This window comes from Mytilus trossulus, chromosome 6 (assembly GCF_036588685.1).
Source record: "Mytilus trossulus isolate FHL-02 chromosome 6, PNRI_Mtr1.1.1.hap1, whole genome shotgun sequence".
NCBI classification, from domain to species: domain Eukaryota; kingdom Metazoa; phylum Mollusca; class Bivalvia; order Mytilida; family Mytilidae; genus Mytilus; species Mytilus trossulus.
Genome location: NC_086378.1, coordinates 43674285 through 43695310, shown reverse-complemented (window position 1 = coordinate 43695310; position 21026 = coordinate 43674285). Strand labels below are relative to the sequence as shown.

At 31.7% G+C, this 21026-nt stretch overlaps 1 protein-coding gene across 6 annotated transcripts in view; it reads right to left on the bottom strand.

Annotated features, from left to right (window-relative positions):
- LOC134721402 (protein-glutamine gamma-glutamyltransferase K-like) overlaps positions 1-21026 on the bottom strand; it is an 88676-nt gene that overhangs the window by 7737 nt on the left and 59913 nt on the right. For all 6 annotated transcript variants that reach the window (XM_063584381.1, XM_063584382.1, XM_063584387.1 and 3 more), the window contains 5 exons: positions 12785-12967; positions 9340-9600; positions 7006-7124; positions 4867-4974; positions 441-618 (listed from right to left, as the gene is read on the bottom strand). In XM_063584381.1, coding sequence (XP_063440451.1) covers positions 441-618; positions 4867-4974; positions 7006-7124; positions 9340-9600; positions 12785-12967 — 849 coding nt within the window. The remainder of the gene's footprint in view (positions 1-440; positions 619-4866; positions 4975-7005; positions 7125-9339; positions 9601-12784; positions 12968-21026) is intronic.

The window sequence follows — 21026 nt, the reverse complement described above, 5'->3', positions numbered from 1 at the left end:
TCATGAAATTTATTGAAATATTCAGGAAAGTTATTTTAGATATAAAAATTTAAAATTTTCAATTCAATCATTTTTTATGTGTCTGCTAACACAAAGCTTTATAAATAAACGAGAGTGAAAAAAGTAAAATGTTATAATTTTACCAAACCGTTCGGTTATGTTTAGCATTTATCATTTATAAGAAGATTTTTTTAAATTTTATTTGCTAATAAATTGTGCAATACTGCGTTCTTTACTATCGACGTATATTGAAGATGATAACGTGTGAAATTTGCTATCATCGCCTTCTACTGTTATGACTATAGTAAGGACCTGATTTTATACCTTCAGAAATTAGCAGGTATCAATTACCAATCAGATACGTTCCTCATACATAAGTTATTAAAAAAGTAAAGAACCCTGTTATTGCCAAAAAACACAACTAAAATAAAAATCCAAACCTGTAGTGGCAACAGCAGCGAACGTCCAACATTGTCCATATTTTACTCCTTTTCGTTTTTTTAAGTATTCTTCCAAAATTGCTGAACTTCCGTTCCATGCATATGGTGCTACTCCGTCGTCGTATTTACCAGAATAGTTACCGACTAATATTCCGCCATCATGTTCATTGTTATTGATCTATTTAAAAAAAATAACTGATGTAACTAGGGTAAATCCCTCACATAACAAGTGACTCAACGCAATGTAGGTTAAAGAAAACACTGGTTAAACAGAAAATGGCGTAATCCATTAACCGCTTTTAAGGTAAATATGATAATAAGATATTATTGTATGATTGTAAACTATCAAGCAGAGAGTCCAAGGGTGACTATTATTAAAGCAAATATAGGCCACCATAAGGCCTTAAAGTAAGAGTAAACCCAATGCGTATAGTAGGTTATTAAATGCCCCAACATGACGTAATGTAATACAGTTCAAAATAACCGGTCTGATTGATGAACAAATCAATAAAAGTAAAGACATATACATATAGACCAACGACAACTGTTGAATTAGCGGCTCCTGAATTGGGACATGTACATACAGAATGTGACTGGGTTAAACAAAATAATCATAACATCCACATTAGCATGTTCCTGATAGACTAGAAAGAAATTCCTTGTTAGCCAAGAAAACAATAACGAAAAAGCCCATGCTGAGTATATTTGTAGGTAAAACTGTGAAGTTTAATATTCTAAAGATCAGGTATAAAATCTCAACATTCCTTATAAAAACAAAAGCTGAGCGGCTTGTAATTGTAGATGAGCATGGCTTTAACCGCAGTGATTAGGGAAAAATTAGATATATATATGTGTGGTCAATATAAAGTACAGGTTTTATTCATTGTTATAAGTGGAGAAACAACGCAAAGAGAGAACCGATATTGTGTTGAGTTTATCTCTCATATACAGGTTAAATCAAGATTTTACTTAAAATGAATATATATTTCAAAAGACTGCTTTTCCTAAATGTTCTTTTTCACCTTTTACGGAGTACTTTATTGATTTGTTAAAAGTAAGATAACGTTTCCTAATGAATGTTCCTGCTTCAAAACCCAATTAAAGTTAACAAGGCAGTTTACAGGAAATTCAAATTCTAATCCAACAAGTTTGACAATGTGGCGTTGCAGATTAGTGTTATCATGATCTGTTCAACAAAACGGTACATGAATTCCGTATGACCATTTTCTTAGAATTTTCACTTTATTTATACAACAAATTTTCATATCCTCTCATTTGGGAGTGTCTCTTGCGAAAACTGTTTTTGTTTCTGCGACATGTTTTGAGACCAGCGGTTCTTTTCACAAAATAAATCTTAAGAGTAAAATTACTCGTAAGTTATACACATTTCAGTTTAACTTACGATACATTTTAGTCGTAAATTTTTTTGTGACTATCTTCCACTTTTGAAATATAAATCCTATTAAACATATTGTAGTATGACGGCAAAAGTAAAAATATAAAAACAAATAAATTCCACTCCTTTTCCATCATTATTTAGTTTATATGTTCTGAAATTCATATTTTCTACTTACTCACAATGGTTTAACAATTAAATGTTATTAAACGGGATATTTTACGTTCTATTTCTTTATGTTGTAATTTTAGTTGGTACGACATTTGTAAATTTGTGGAATTTGTAGTTCTCATTACTTCTGCTGGATGTTATACAATTGAAAAGGTGTCAATTGTTTGTTTAAAACGAAGTTCCACGCACCTCACTTTTTTACAAATTTCAGTGAATTGTATACATTAGGATTAATGAAATGAAGGTTTTAAGTGTAATATTTTAATAACAATCATTTCAATAAACAAGTATAGTCCCTAAATACAACAAACATTCTGATGGTTTTTACATAAAAAATTATGCAATAAAATGTACTACATATATATAGACAAGAACGTTAGACAATTATTCAATTGAGAATGAGGTCTGTTGAATTTTCAATACATATTGGAAAAGAATTATTGAAGACCCATTGGTGGTCTTCGGCTGTTGTCTGCTCTATGGTCAGGTTGTTTTCTCTTTGACACCTTCCCCATTTCAATTCTCAATTTCATTATCATAGACCATCTAGTGCTGTTGAATTGGAAACGTTTTATGGTAATACTACTAATATATTGTTAGGTAAAATCCGTTCAGAATATTTATTTGTAGATGTGAGTGCTTAAAAGTTTGTCAGCTCAACTGTAAGGAATCAAATACGTCTTTAAGCATTTTCTGTGTTGAGAGCCACCGCTTACGCACATTTTGCTCAACCAAAACGAAATTCGTACTAGATATGTAACATCATCTGAAGTACCTACATGATATATAAAATTTATCTAATAATAAAAAGATTCAGGCTTTACAGAGGAAAATTTGGAAAACTGAAATTTCTACGCATTTTTGGTTCTACAGGTCACAACTTCCTCCAAAATCGAAACTAAAAAAGTCTGCAGCTTCTTATTATATTACTTATAAAATTTGTACCAGCGATACCTGTACGGTCATCTGCCATATTGGGCCGTACGTGACGGAAGTTACGAACAGCCGCTTTCCCCCAGTGAATATTATCAAACTTGATATATAACATTTTGTGATAAAACTACATGTATTACCAATGTTATTTCAACTGATCGGGCGGAGCTTACGTTTTAATTTGCATGAGGACAGTCGATTTGAAAATGTGTGTGATTACGATGATTGCCGTTATAGTTATTACTGATTTACAATCACCTATCAGTGACCTCAAAGGAATTTACAAAAGAATGACTGGACAAAGCATTGATGAGTATCCTAAAACACCTATCTATAGGTGGACTGGTTCATTATGAGCGAACTGGATAAACTCCGCCCAGTCAAGTGAAATAAATTGAGTAATATGAACCAAATATCTAATTGAATGAATCAGGCATCATGGAAAGGAATGCAAACATATTATTCCTTTTGGTATCGCCGGTATGAAGCTGAAAAGCAAGATTTTAATTTAGAGAGAGACTTTCAATTTGCAAAGTTATTATCTTATTCATACTTAAATATTTCAACCTTTAATGACCTTTCAAAATCATTAAGCAAACGTGATATTTGAACTTAATTGAATCGGTTAAATGCTAATATTACCCGCTTGTATTACATGCTGGACTGTCATTATCACCAAAGGTCAAACGATGGTTAGTTAATTATAAATCGTTTAAACGACTGTAAAAAATGATATACCACTTAAGAATACACTTTAGTTAATAGTGTTAAATGTCATCAAGCAATTTATCTGCCATCTAATAAGACAAATATTGTTGTATGAAGATGATGTGATTCATTATGGATTGTGATTAAAATTTTAATAATCCTTGACCCAAATGGCACAAAAAAATCAAACCCAGAATATATAGCAGTGATTATTGAGAAAAAAGACATTCTAATGGTGTCTGTCATCAAAAGCTATTCAAAAACTTGAGCTAAAGATCATTAACTCGTAATCACTTATGTTTTGGTTAAAGATTAAACATTATTTGTACATTATAATTGTCATTCAAAAATCCGTTTGAAATATTTCTATCATTAATCATCGGTTTTCATTTAATGTTTACAAGTATATTATCAGTCAGGTAGACATAACGGTAAAAGAAAAAAATTACTGCAATAGCAGGCAGACAACAAACGAATTAAGAAAACCAAAACTTTTCATCTGAATAGATGAAATCAGATTGCAAGCAATTATATGTTCATAATAATAAATTAACTGTTAACAAAACTTCGATTTTTTTTAAATACTACGGCTTTTCTGCCTCAGGAATACGTTACCTTAGCTGTATTTGGCAAAACTTTTAGGAATTTTTGGTCCTCAATGCTTTTTAACTTCGTACTATATTTGGCATTTTAAATATTTTTTAATTCGAGCGTCACTGATGAGTCTTTTGTAGACGAAATGCACGTCTTGGGTAAATAACTTTTTTAATCCTGGTATCTATGATGAGTTTATTTACAAGGTTCAATGATCCCTAAAGGTTTATTCGTATATTTTGGGATTTATCTTCTTTCTTTTACTACACTGTAAAAGATATGGGAATGAACAATACATCAATTAATTCCACACTGGTATCTACACAGTCTCGTTTTCTCAACATACTACTTGCAGTTAAACTTTCTCATATATAACGGTTAATTGTTTTATTGCCATATTTTACTACTAATTGGCATTTAAATACACTGGTTTTCTCCCGTAGAAAATTAACTCAATTTCAAAGCCGCCGTCTATGTGAACCTAGATCCGAATTTAATAAATACCAACTTTAGAATAACAACTGTACGCATTTGTTTAAACGGATTTTGAAAAGGCTTAGAAATTCAACTAACGATATAAGATATTGGAGTTAGTATGAGAGATCTTATTCAATTATGACTTACAACACTCGATATTGCACGGACAACCAACAGAGGGTCTCCTCTAGCAGAGTCTGCTAACTCTGACTTTTCAAGCATTGCAAGAGCTGCCATCAAACACACATCGTCAAACTATAAAAATGTAAAGGAATATTTTTAATTTAGATTGGCAAGCATTTATACAAAGAATGCCAATTTTCACAAATAATATCTAACGTTATTTCATAATATTTTATCTTCTCAAGCATTGTCAAAAGAGCAATGAAATAAAAACATTCCACATGAAATACAAATCTATAAACCGTGAGACCTATTTACAAATACCCGATTGGTAGTACTAGTGTTCAAATTATTATTCATATCACAACTACTATCTCACTACTGGGCAGGAATACAGACGTTTCATGATTCAATTAAACGTAATATACATTTTGCAGTTTCATCAAATGAAATCCCCTTATATCCATCTTTTTTTACTTATTCAATTCACTTAAATTTAAACTAACACAGATGTTAACTAATTCCCTTGCATCTGGTCAATTCTAATCATAGTTTTTTACCGCCCTGACATCATACAAATGTTCTTTGTTATTGAGAAAAATACAGAAGCGAATTTCTTTATAAGATCTTATAAACCGTGCAAGGAGTGTCGAATTGTAGTAAAAAACACTGATAGAAAGAGATGAATGTTTTGAATATACTACTATAGGAACGGATTACCTAAGCTGTATTTGGCATAACTTTTCGCAATTTGGGGACTTTATTTGGCCTTTTTAACATATTTGAATCGAGTGTCACTGAGGAGTTTCTTCTAAATTCATATCTATTTCTGAGTGCAAGCTCTGTTGTCACAGTAAAATAAATATCCATGACTGAGGCGTATGCGAGTTTTGTTTTTGTTACATTATTACCAACTTTGCTGGTTTACCTTTGATAACTATATACACCACTGGGTCGATGCCACTGCTGGTGGACGTTTCGTCCCCGAGGGTATCACCAGCCCAGTAGTCAACACTTCGATGTTGACATGAATATCAATAATGTGGTCATTTTTAAAATTTCCTGTTTACAAAACTTTGAATTTTGAGAAAAACTAAGGATTTTCTTATCGCAGGCATAGCTTACCTTAGCCGTATTTGGCACAACTTTTTGGATCCTCAATGCTCTTCAACTTTTTACTTGTTTGGCTTAATAAATATTTTCATATGAGCGTCACTGATGAGTCTTATGTAGACGAAACGCGCGTCTGGCGTACTAAATTATAATCCTGGTACCTTTGATAACTATTTTATATTAAAAGTATCATCAACATTTTGTTTTCGTTGGTAGCTGTTCCATTGACGTGTCATATCTGCTCTGAATATATACAGCAGGAAGGGTGAAATGTGTTTTACATACACAACAAGAAGACTACAAACGGTTTTTAATCATACGTTTCTACTTTCCTCTACTGTAAAAATGATAGTTAAACATAGTGGAAACGTGTACTGTTTTGTGATTTTAGAACATTTTGTTGCTTCTAATTGACCAATCATTCTTAGATGGCAAACATATTTGTAGAACATAAATGACATGAATTCCATAGATATGGCAAGAAAGCTGTTGAACGAAATAAAGAAACATCTTTTTGTCATATATTTTTCCGGACGTTTCAAAGTATAAAAGGCTGATGTTTACTTTATTCTTCAATTACATGCTGTTCTGCATTAGCCATGGATATACTAGATGAGCAAACAAGTGTTCTTGTAATTCAAAGTAAAATATCATATTGATTTCATCAAAACTAACTAAGATAGTTAATTGAATTTGAGTACCAGCCCTTTAAATGCTCTTTTACATGTAAAAGATCAATTAATTTATAATTTGCAAAAATCACAAAATGCGTTGTACATATAAGAGTGAAGGCGTAATTCAAATACAAAATTGAGAGCTTTTATTTAGTGGTTGATGCTTGTCAGACTAAATGATGTTATGTGTGAATGGAGAGTTTTCTCATTGGCACTCATACCACATCTTCTTATTTCTTTTGTAAAACTCGGTCGACAAGCCTACTTCCTCTTAGTGTGTATATTTAAATGAACATATTGGGTATTTTCTAAATTTGTGTACTATACCATTTATATGCCATTCAAAAATATGTTTATTCTATAATAACGGACATACCTGAGCAAAGTTCCATGGTCTAACACTAAATTTTCCAACCGTTCCCATCCATATCCTTCCAGTTTCATTTAGTATATACTCTTCCCTTTCATTTTCGTCTTCAAGGAACACAGTATCAGCTGATATTCAAAAATAACATGTGTTTAAATTCAGATAAAAATAGACAACATATGTCCTATAAGAAGCATATTTAATGTACAAACTTAACAAAATTATAAAAAGTAATTACTTTTTGGAGAACGAATTATATATTGGTGTCCAAAATTTAAGTTTCGAAGTACTGAAAATCGGAAGACCGCTAGTTCTGTTGGATTGTAACAAGCACTTGTCTCAGAAAATAAATCACATCTTTGAAAGTCAGGTTAAGAATCATAGATATTGGTTTTTTTCTGAGACTTTGTGTGTGGATGATGTATAAATGAAGGGAATTCAACATCACCGTAACAATTATTATATTGTAGTAATATGATATATCATACATGTATTAACATTTGTATTTATATCATATACACAATTCTCATCCATTTGAATATCATTCTATTCTACTATTCTAATGATAGTGTAGTGTAAGTACATGGTGAACACTCATCTGTAATAATATTTTCTAATAAATTGGATTTGAGTATAGGCATTCATATTTTTTCTGTGTTTGTTACAAAACGTTCTTCAGATATTCTTCCGCATGCGTAAACACAAATTGTCGGTTTTCTTGAATTGTTGTTGATGTATATTATTTCTCACGACAAAACATTTTTATATCATTAATCTATGTTCCTAAAAATTATGTTCATGAATATTTGTTTATGAAATTTATATATAACAAGCAATAATGAATGTTTATTTGAGCTCGATAATGTCTGCGTAATTATCCAAAATACGCTCGATTATCAGTCAAAAACGCAAGTCACTTGGGTAGAAATGTCTGGGCCAACAATACCGGAATCCCCGCACGGTCATCCGCTAAAAAAATCGTGTTGGAGCAACAAAATGAAATAAGACCATACTATACCATACTATAACACCTTATATCTTTTTCGGTCAACTATGATGTAGAAGAATAAAGTTTCGGTTCAAACAAACATATTGATAAAACGATCGAAAAATTTTGTAGATTTACGAAAATGCATCTTTGAAATTTTCTTTGAACATTTGAAAAAATTAAACGGGAGTTTAAAAGCAAATGTTGAAAGCAAAGATGAAAATTAATCCTATATATATTATATACATTTGTTCTAAATATATAATCAGGGCACAGTGAATCAATTATTAGTTTGGAATGTCTAAATAACGTCAATATGAAGATCAAACAGGATGACATTAATATCTATAACAATATTCTAATTTCATTGTTTCGGACATAAATCTTGATAAAGTGTGAATTGATGGGACATCAATAGTCAGTAATTGCAAAATATCAAGCAAATCATCAAAATGTCCGCATTAAATCTCTATTGAGTCGTCGTCCATCATTTTCTATTCATGGAAGCCAGAAGATTTGTTCCTAATAAGCTCATAATTCATCCATCTCTTATAACATGCATGAACAAATAACAAAGACAACGGACTATCTCAAAATGTCTGGCAATAATTTAACAATAACATTTCATTTACGAAGACCGATAAGCTACATCTGACAGATCAGAAGAGGTAAAAGATCATTGATTATAGGTCGGATTCTGTAATAACTACCGATTAAAACGTATTTCATGTACACATTTCAGTTCTGTCGATACGTAGCGGAAGTACGTGTCATGCGGTTGACATCGAGGTTATGGCCGTAAATGATCACAGTTACAATGAGCTTTGATATATTCTATCTTAGGAATAACAGAAAACGTGTAACCATGTCACTACTTATTGTAACAGTATGTTTCGAGAAAAAGAATATAACTATAAGCACAATAAACTGACAACAAAAAATACCAATTAATAAATATTTTATATAACCGCCCTTATTTCGCTCCTATTATCAATGAAACAGCAAAAATACTGTAGAGTAAATAAATAAATATTAATTGTTTTCACACGTAAAAAGTTTGTTAGCGTTTACACGAATTTTTGACTTTCCGAAATCAACTTAAATTACAATATCGATATGCAAGTCAGTACTATTACAGTTGTTATCCATTCGTTTGGTGTGTTCGAGCTTTTGATTTTGCCATTTGATTAGGGACTGTCCGTTTTCCTCGGAGTTCAGTGTTTTTGTGATTTTACTTTCTACATTAAAATGCAGCTTTCGTTAGTCGAGTGATGTTTAATATTTCCTCGTCAGCTTTACATAGGTTTAAAACACAGCACATGACAAGAATATAGGAATAAAAACATTATCCATACCTCCACACCAAGGATTAAAAATAATAAAGATGTCATCAGGGTGAGTATAGCGGTACTTCTCTTCTCTCTTGTCATTGTTTCTATGAATAGTATCGATGTACACTGTGTATCTCCCAACAACACAAGACGATCCGGTGCAAATCTTTAGACTGACTTTTTTGTCCTCCGTTGATGTTATCTGATACCCCCATTCTCCTGGCTGAAGATTACGAACTTTAGTTACTGGTATTACAGTACTCTTACTTTGCATAGGCTGGCGCCCTGAAATTATGTTCAAAATAGGTGCTAGAATAGTCCAAGTGTTTTATCACTACAGACAAACTCTACGACACTTAGATCGATTCATCAAATCCCTATAAAGATAAAACGATTCGGTGTGATTCACAAGGAGACAACTCTTCAACAATAATACTGTACGATCATCAACAATAAACAAACCCTTAGGCCGCAAAGTAAGCTATAAAAGTCCCCGAAATTACAAATATAAAACAATTCTAACGGCCTGTAATTTTTTTCTCGTCAAAATTAAATGAATGTGTCTCCATGAAATATAGAAATGTTAGTTATTTGTTGTCCGAAATGAATGATTGTGTTTCCATGAAGAAATAAAGGAAATGTCAACAGTTTCTTGCAATAATTATTGAGAGTTTTCATTAGAACTCTTTTTCAGTAAATAACAGTTTAAAGACAAATATGAAAATAATCATATGGCTGTTTAAGGTGGTATGGGTGTCTTTCGCCATCTTGGATTGTAAAAAACAGAGAATCTAAGGTCCATATTTTCTATCAAATTAGCAAAATTTGATGCAAGAATGCAGATATTTCATGTGTTTTTACATTTAAAAGATCCAATTTATAAGAATATAACTTATAAATATAAATATATGTACATTTGTACATTATTTTTTGTTGTTTTTAAATATTTTGAAATTGTCATTTTAAGGGGAGGTAACTCTAAAACAGTGCATTTTCTGTTGGATTGTTCATGGAATTTTCCTACTTTGTATTTTAGCCGGAAAAAACGCACGGTGACCCTATCTTTTCTTTTGATATTATCAAAGCATTGTTTGAAAGCTATATTTTCCTAATTTATTTTACAATTCTATCATTTCGTTTAGTTTTTATTCACAAAATGGTGTTTTTTCCTGTATAATCCATACAAAATGTGTCATTTTGTCACGACCCGTAGCTTGAAAAAATGCACGGTGACCTATCATTATTATAATATTTTTTAACATGTATCAATAGATACTACATTTTGGCAAAGTATGAACAAATTCTATCATTTTTATTTTAGACTCCCATACCACCTTAAGACAATATGACTTTTAATTTCAAAAAGTGTATAAAAATAATGATTTCTCTGTAGTGACATGCTATGTAATATTTTATAATAACCATAAAATCTTCACATCTTTTTGAGATTAACAGTAAATAATTAAAATCAGACCTGAATGTCTTAGCTCGCACATGGAATGAAAAAATACACTTGTTTCTGGAACCAAAAATCATCAAGTATGCTAGTTATAAAAAAAGGACTGATACCAGCAAAACCTGTTTATGGTCAATCTCGCCTACGGGATTTGAAAACCTAATTTCAGCAGAATTACATTTAAAATAAATTTCCTAGTAGCAATATATTTCATAGGAGAAATCCTGAACATGAAGACAATTTATTTGATGTTATCAAACAGCAATCGACATCTAGATTAAAATGATTGTCAGAACGAGGTTAAATTTCAGTCAACCTGAAGAAATAACGTTGGATTTGAGATTTACAACAATAGTTTTCAGATTAACCCCAATCTTATCGATCCTAATACCTGTCAAATGAGATATAATGTTGAACTTATAAACAGTCAATCTGTAATGGATATCGTTCTTCCGTATAATTTAAAGCTCTCATGGCCCCTCTTTCATTATCAAGAAGAAATGATTGATCGAACTGTCTTATTACTCATTTACTGCAGTCATCGGACTCTCCCAGATTTACAGTTTGTTTAAATTTTTAAACAAGTTGCCTTTTTTCCAATCATCAATGTTTAAATTGTCACCTGACAGACATTTAAACCACTGAGGTCTCATGTGAATAACGCACACATGCAGAATAAGGCCGTGTTCACATTGACCTAAACTCGGTGTTGTGTTAGTGTAACTCACACATAAACTGAACATAATTACGTTCCCATTGATAAAATTCAATGTTTTCATGTAGTTTAAATCATGTTTTGTCTACATGCAGTCGATAGTCGATGTAGGCCTTGTGTAGGTTAAGTGTACACAAAACTAGGCATTCAGAACTTTAATTTTCCCATGTATATTTAAAAAAGAAACGATTTTTATATAAAACTAAAACTTATAAAACTTATTAATAAAGTTCTTTTAAAACAGAAATATTTGTCTAAACTTGATATATTTATTTGTTATAAAAACACTTTACGTAGCCCTATTAATCCCATATTATATCAAGACTCATCCATCATCATTGCCGAACACATAATTCATTTGAAAAGGTCCTTTTTCAACTGATTTTTATAGTTCGTTCTTATGTTGTACTGTTATACCACTGTCCCAGTTTAGGGGGAGGGTTGGGATCCCGCTAACATGTTTAACCCCGCCACATTATTTATGTATGTGCCTGTCCCAAGTCAGGAGCCTGTAATTCAGTGGTTGTCGTTTGTTTATGTGTTACATATTTGTTTTTCGTTAATTTTTTTTTACATAAATGAGGCCGTTAGTTTTCTCGTTTGAATTATTTTACATTGTCTTATCGGGGCCTTTTATAGCTGACTGTGCGGTATGGGCTTTGCTCATTGTTGAAGGCCGTACGGTGACCTATAGTTGTTAATGTTTGTGTCATTTTGGTCTTTGTGGATAGTTGTCTCATTGGCAATCATACCACATCTTCTTTTTTATATTCCCGAATCGACTTGACGTACACACTGACAGAAGTATTTGCCACTGGTCTGTACTTGGGGTTCTGAGACAGATTTTTTTCTCGCGCGAAAGTTTATATTCAGGTTTTTTTTCGATGGTACTAATTCAATATTTAACACTTAAATGTATGGGGAAACTTTGGATTCATATAATTTGTTTTAAATTCTAATCAAATATATGACTGGATTATTTTTAATCCAATTGTGGAAAAATCCACCCACGCTATCAAAAAATACAAGAGTATTAACTTTTTAAAATAGTAAAATTGAGAATGGAAAATATGTCAAAGAGACAACAACAAACCAACCAAAAAGCAGACAACAGCCGAAGGCAACTAATGGGTCTGCAACGCAGCAAGAAAATCCCGAGAGAATACCTGTAACAAATCTGAAAACAATTTCATCGTCTGCTTTACTAAATGTTCTATCAAATGAATAATTGACCACATTATAGCCAGAAATATGGTGTGAGCATAATAACTTATATTGTTTTTAGAAAAGAAGAATACCTGTAACAAATCTGAGAACAATTTCATCGTCTGCTTCACTGAATGTTCTATCAAATGTGATACTGATGTCAAACGATTGTCCACGTCTAAGGATCAGATTGGGTATTTCATAAAGACTGGTCTTGTGGGCTTGTCGATTTAGGGATCGTTGCAGTTCGACGGACTTTGGCTTTAACAGAACTTCTGAAAAACAAGATAAAACAAAATTAAATTCAATTATATCAAAAAGCGTATATCCTAAAATATGTTTAGAATTAAATATTTCTGAAAAGATATATGAAATTAATACGCGGTATAAAAAAAAAACAAGTTAGAAGTTCCTGTTTTTTTCTATGAGATACGTGTCAGATGAAATGATAAAACTAAGAATGAAGCTTGGTACACTCAAATTGCGACCAGACGTCAGTTTTATCTAATGCTCTGCTGTGGTACATGTATTATTTCTTGATTTGCATTCGATATTTATTGTCTTATCTATTGATAGAAGCAAGCAATGGGTCAAAGTCAGGAAAAAGCACAAAAAAATCTAAAATTGTATGTGAAAATGATGGTCTGAAATGTTTTGTATATACATTCGCTTTAAACCAGGTTCAATCCATCATTTTCTACATTAGAAAATGTCTGTACCAAGTCAGGAATATGACAGTTGTCTTCCATTCGTTTGATGTGTTTGGACTTTTGATTTTGGCTTTTGATTTTGGACTTTCCTTTTTGAATTATCCTCGGAGTTCAGTATTTTTGTGTTTTTACTTTTTACCAATGATCCACAAACTAATGATGGCGTCTATAATTCTTTTTATTAATCTTTTTGGATTTTGCATGTATCATTGTTTCACCCGTTTCTGATTGAATAGGATGACTATATCGGATGTAATTTAAAGCTCAATAAATGAAGTTGAGATTCTGCATTACGTTTGCAGAGGATTACGTACATTTCCCATTTGTGACTTGTCATACCGGACATAACATTGGAGTTGCGACAGCTGATTTAATTACACACGCCATTGTAGGTTATTCCCCGTCTGGCTGTCGTATTTTCATGGAATAGAGCAAACACTTTTACTACATGTAATTAGACTATGTAACTATGCACCTAGAAAATACAACACTGTCTCCTTAACGACATTTGTCTTGATGGGTGAGGGAGTAATGGTGACAACTAGAAAACTGTTAACCTCGGCACTTATCACGAGTACCTGTATAATGACAATTTATTACACTTTACGTTAAAATGCCAGATTTTGATTGGTTAATACTAGGGAGACAATCTACTCTAGTATTAATAATTGTCTCAGCGGAATACTATTTTTTTTAATGTCACCCTCTTGTGCAGACCAATCAAAAAACAATAATTTATAGGACAATGAATTGAATTTGCATAAAAAATGTAAAGTAATGGTCAAGTTCGTCATCATACTTTTTTCATAGACTGTCAACAAATTCATTATTTTGAATTTAAAATACAACAATAACGACAGAACATTCAGTATAATAACTTACATAGCACAGTCTGATAGAGAAGACTATTACCCCTTAAAGATCAATGCCATTTTCAGAATTAAATAAAACTGTTCACATGCTGGTATGGTAATTTTAAAAAGCTCTTGTAACGAAAGATGAGAGTTCATAGCAAATTATTTTAAGTATAATCAGTATTTTTTTCCATATCATACATAATATAGTTAGTAAATGAGACCTTAAACATGCAAAAAAGGAATTCACCAGACTAGCAGTACAAATAAATGTAGCTGAACACTAAATACAACTGCAAAGTAATTAAGATTGACTTTATCTAATAGATCCAAACAAATAGCAAACAACTGCAATACTTATTTAATTTAGTAAATCGGTAAACATTAGTGTTTTTTAAATGAATGCCTCATCAATCTTTTATATGATAGATATAAAATTAACTAACTGGGACATTTATTTGTGTTAACTGGAATTACAAAACTATCAGATGAAAACAAAATTATGATTGGCACGCAAACCTAGTCACAAAGCGACGTTCAGAAAACCTATACAATTAACAGAACCGCATGCACACTCATTTCATTTAGATTTTAAATTTGTTTCTAAACAGAAATGTGTTCTGTAAACATTTACAAACATGTCCTTAGACATGATGAAGATAGCTTCGAAAGGATATTTGTATCAATTTTTAAACGTTACAGATATTAGCCAGTAATATGTCCATAGAAACTAAAATTTACAAAATGCTATAATTGAAGTTTTTTGTTGTTGTTGATTATCTTAGTTTGCACTGTGTCATTATCTTCTGTGTATAGATACTTGAAATTTGTGTAATTCAAACATCCGTTTCAAGTGTGGTGCTCATTAAATACTGGTGTTTTAATAAGTATTTCGTTTAAATGTTCTAATCTAACTAATCTAACCTTCAAAGATTTTTTTTAATTTGTTCTTAACGATTTAGATAAATGGTATATGCCCTTGTCTGTTGTTAAACACCGTATGTTGACCTATCATAGTTTTTGTTGGATGGTTTTTGTCCCACTAATATTTACTAGCATTCAAATAATAAAAAATAAGTTTAAATTCATTAGTTTGGACCTCTGAATGTGCAAACGTTGGCCACATAGTGATTATTACTTATGAGTGAGTTCGTAAATCAATTTGTCAGTTTTTGTAAATAATGATATGGCTCATCTTTATCGTCTTTTCTAAATTGTAAACATTTAACGTACTCGTTGTTATTCTGTGGTTAACATGTCGACATGTACTATTATATTATTTATTTATGTATTTCTCTGTCATGAATATTCTTGCATTTATTTGTAATGTATTCTTGTCATGTAATGTTGTCATTTTAGCGGTTTATTTAACATTGCCATATAGCGCGAGGTTTGGCTTGCCACAAAAACCAGGTTTAACCCATCATTTTTTTCTTAAAATGTTCTGTACCAAAGTCCGGAAAATGGCTGTTGGTATTTAATTATCGTTACTATGAATGTTGCATTGTCGTTTGTTTTTTATTGCACTTCGGGGTTTCTGTTGTTTCGTTATTTTCCTCTTATAGTTAATGTGTTTCCATCGGTTTAAGTTTGTAACGCGTATTTGTTTTCTCTCAATCGATTTATGACTTTTGAACAGCGGTATACAGTAACTACTGTTGCCTTTATCTATATGTCATTATATATGTCGTGTTGTGACTTGCTTATTGCAGCTTCTCGCCAGATTGTTGTCACAACATTCTATTTCTTGCTCAAAAGACTGAAAGTGTAATTGAAGTGTTAGTGTGTTTGTTAAGTTATATGACAATATGCATTAATTTTTAGCATTGTTATATGACTCTTCTTATGTTACATTGTTTACGAATGCTGAATGTTTAGATTAAGGTTAAAACACTCGAAATATCTTATCTCGGATGTTTATATTACTCTCACGATACCCTCATATTACTAAGGTTTAGTGAAGCAATGTCTTTTAAATTAAAATTAAATTAGTTTTCTGTGAAGTGTTTTGTGGAATGTTGTTCAATTTCGGCTATGGTGTTGTTTACCTTTCTCGACTTGTAGGTTTTTAATTATCATTGGTTTATTCTTGCATTTTGTATAATTATATTTTAAAGTTTAAATGTCATCTTTTAAAAAAAAAAAACATCATAACAATAATTCGAGATTTATGATCTTATCATTTGCTTATAATGCAAGCATGAGCTGTAAGAATGATATGTAAGATAAAAAAAAGGGGGGGATGTTGTATGATTGTCAATGAGACAACTCTCCACAAGAGACCAAATCACACAGAATCAATAGATATAGACCAAATCACACAGAACCAATAGATATTTGTCACCGTATGGTCTTCAACAATAAGCAAAGGCCATACCGCATAGTCATCTATAAAAGACCTTATATAGTTAAATTTTCAAACCTATAATTGTACTTAGAAGAACTGATTATAGAGTGAAATAAAAGAAAATTTGCAGATTCATTTTTTTCAGAAGGATTAGTGAAAATTTCATTTTCAGATTTCTTGCGTTCGGTAGGCGTTCTCTTTGACCCTGCCGGTCAATCAGCTGCAATATTTGAAAACTGACAGGTAAAATGTGTACATTAAGAACAAAAAAAGCACTGACAGTTTTATTTCAACTGATAATAAGATCATTTCTCATTTGCTTAATGCATGTTTTCAAAGTATTTTTGTCATAGCGATAATTTTTGCCAACAATTATCTACGAATCAGTAGAGGCAATTACACGAACATCCGGAAACGATTTTCATAGAACGATACATTACATAATAAACCAATTACCACAATACAGGGCTAATGAGTGTGAAAATTAGATAAGAGATTTCGTAATTAAAAGTTAATTTACATCAAGAGAAAATTAATTAGGTTTAAATTATTAGAACGATGAATCTTTAAAACAAATGCCTCCTTCACATCTTGTCCTTTTACTTTTATTCATTGAATAAAAAGATTGGGTGCAATTCTTGCAACAGGACTTCTTTTTGTTTTGGAATGGATAATTTTATTTCATGGAAGAAGGAAACACATTTTTATATACTTATTTAATTGATTGGCCTTTTCTTCCTGTAATGAAAAATCAATTTGCGTTATCCTTGGTTCAGTAAAACCAGTAATAAGCAGTTATATATTTCACGCTAATATACAAAACTTTTCGAAATAGCACACTAGCTTTTTTTCATCTACTCATTAGAGAGATATATAACACCACCAAACCCTAGTAAAAATATTCACACTGTTCCGATAGCTGTTATGAAATTTCGGATTTCTTCTTCATGCATAGCTCTTAATTATATTCCGGGTTTTGCTTCTTTTTTTTCTTCTTTTTTTTTGCCTTTTTATTATTGTCTGCTCTTCAGAGTATAAAAGGTTTCTGGACTTTAAAATATTTTGGCCTTGGGTATTGCTGAAAAGACATTATTTTCAAAATGTGCATCTAGTGCAATAAATTTTGCATCATTTATAATGTTTTTCAATAACTTTTTTCAGATTGAATGCGCTTTTTAAACAAATATTCTCACATTTAAAAAGAATCCAACAAGCAATTGTTCGGAAAATGAAAAAGATTTTTTGCAATTTGTCCACTGCTAACGGAGTTTTTATTCCCCGAGTGTAAGTCAGCACTTCTTTGTTGATGAGCGAGATAATTATGAAAATTTCTGTTTTATTCATTTTCGTGCCATCCTGTTCAGGACCGATATGGACAATTATTGATTCATAACTTTGTCCGAGAGTCTTATAAAAAAAACCACAATCAAACACGTTATGAATAAAGAGAGGCACCGAATGTCACTTGTGGCGATATGGGTCTCGTCTTTTAACTTTCGTTTTTGTAGTTTCGGACCTAGCTCATAGAAAACATAAAATTGAGAATGGAAATGGGGAATATGTCAAAGAGACAACAACCCGACCATAGAAAAGACAACAGCAGAAGTATGGAGCGCCAACACTGTCTTGTTATGACCATTTTCATTATATGATGTGCATTTACCTTTATATGATGTGCATTAACCTTTATATGCTGTGCTTTTACCTTTATATGATGTGCACTTGTCATTATATGATGTGCACACAACTTTATATGATGTGCAAATATCCTTATATGATATGCAAATATCCTTATATGATGTGCAAACATCATTATATGATGTGCAAGCATCATTATATGATGTGCAAACATCATTATATGATGTGCAAACATCATTATATGATGTGCAAACATCATTATATGATATGCAAATATCCTTATATGATGTGCAAACATCATTATATGATGTGCAAACATCATTATACGTTGTGCAAACATCATTATATGATGTGCAAACATCATTATATGATGTGCATATATACTTGTATGATGTGCAAGTATACTTATATGATGTGCAAATATACTTATATGATGTGCAAACATTCGTATATGATGTGCAAATGTACTTATGTTATGTGCAAAGATCCTTATATGATGTGCAAAGATCCTTATATGGTGTTTACATATCCTTATATGATGTGCAGTTTTCTTTATATTACGTGCAAACATCTTTATACGATGTGGTTGTGTTATTATATTATGTGCTTGTAATCTTATATTATGTGGTTAGGTTTACTTCATTATATGATGTCGAAACGTCATAATATGATGTGCTTTCATCGTCGTTATGGTCAATGAACATGATTACGATTAGAATGAATACTGTCTACGTCATAACTGATTCCGATCTGCTTCTGTAAACTATTAACCCGGCTCAGGTATGTATCTGTCGCTAGCGAAAGTGCAATTTATAGGGAAAATGAGACAAAGCAATCTAACAAAATCAACGTTTCAAACATTTCGGTTGAAGATTAAGATCAGTTAATACAGGAGCTAGTTGAAGAAATTCACGGCTGCGGAGAAAATGATAACAAATGTAAGAGCCTTTTATTCGGTTTAAGCATAGGCTCCGTGTTGAAGGTCGTACTATGACCTATAAAAAATAAAAACACAAAAATACTGAACTCCGAGGAAAATTCAAAAAGGAAAGTCCAAAATCAAAAGGCAAAATCAAAAGTCCAAACACATCAAACGAATGGATAACAACTGTCATATTCTTGACTTGGTACAGGTATATAATTGTTTCCTCTTACAAATTATGACTTGGATGGAGAGTTGTCTCAGTTGCTCTCATACCACATCTGCTTATTTCTATTCATTGCAATAGACACCATAGAAATCAAAGTCTGTTTCAAAAATATTTCATAACAATAGCTATAAAGTTATCTACTGATGCATAATATGGCGAGATGGTTTGTTTTATAAAATGTTATTGAACAATATTAATCTGTAAATGGTAAGATGTATAATGTAGTATTGAATATGTACAATGATATTAAATCTAGTATATCATATAATCTATGCCACTAAAGGAAGAGACCGATTCCATTGAGCCGCAACTCCTCTAAAACCATACCAAGTCGAAAATATTTGTGATATGACGTTTACATGTAGTGTTTTTTACTTTTAATTTGTCTTTGAACCAATCTTTTTTCCACAGAAAACGCCAATTATGGGAGGAAATACCCAATTTCGAAGATTGCAAGCTTAGTCGACGTAGGGCCCGCGAAATACGAAATGGCTATGTGGGTAATTATAAAAAAAGAAAAAAGTGGTATCTTTGCTAATGAGACAACTCTCAACAACAGACCAAATGACACAGAAATTAATAACTATAGGTCACCATACGGTCTTCAACAATGAGCACATTTTGGCATATACAGATTATTTATTTTTAATTTTAATGGAGATTTTTTTAATTGCTAATAAAATTCTGAAACATGAATACTAGTATGTCAACAGATTTGGAGTAGCGTCAACGATTTCTGAGATACAAGGGGTTGATTCTTGATCAAGTGTTTTAGATTTAATTTTTCGTCCGATTACATCGGATTTTCCCCATTGTGGTAATGGCAACGGATTTCACGTAGACGATACAGTTATTGAATTAAAAGGGAAACAAACCACTGAAAATCACACTTTGCCACACTTTTTCCAATTTAGGGTATTTAATATTTTTATTTTCCAACCGAGATGAATGGTGTGACGCCCGTCTTTTGCATTTTGTTCCTCTTTTTCGTCTCCTTAAAAAAAATAGAACAAAAAGCATTAACCTTGTCATTACTGTGTCTACCTAATTACTGTGCCAACACTCTTTGTTTCATCACTTGTCCACTCGCTGGCATCTCCGTGTATCATCGGTACAGCGGATATAGGTACTAACCAAGGGGTCGTGATCGATTTTTCGTCTGACACGGTACGAAAATCTTTGTTTTGTTTACATTATATCAATGTGTACTTCAATCTAAACATATTTGTTGTTTAAAGAAATGATGTGGTCGTAGGGTGGTGATTAGAGAAGTCTCACTATTTGCCCAAAACAAGAACCCTTACTAAAAACATGTGCAAATACTTGTCAAAGAAGTTGGCGCTCGTCTCATCCGATATGATTCGATATTCATTGCAACTCTTTTTCTGATATAAGGCCACTGTTTGTGCGTAATAAGTATCGCTGTTTCAATAATTGGCATTGAAATATTTTGTACATAAGTTATTTTTCGATATTTTATCCCGACAAGAAGCGTTGTGTAAAGCTGACCAAATGAATCCTTCTGTACGGTGCATAGTTAAATGAATGTACGGTATATAGTTTTTCACGCTTTGAAGTACCTATAAAGCTATATCCGCTGTACCGATTATACACGGTAGTAATTATAATTCGGA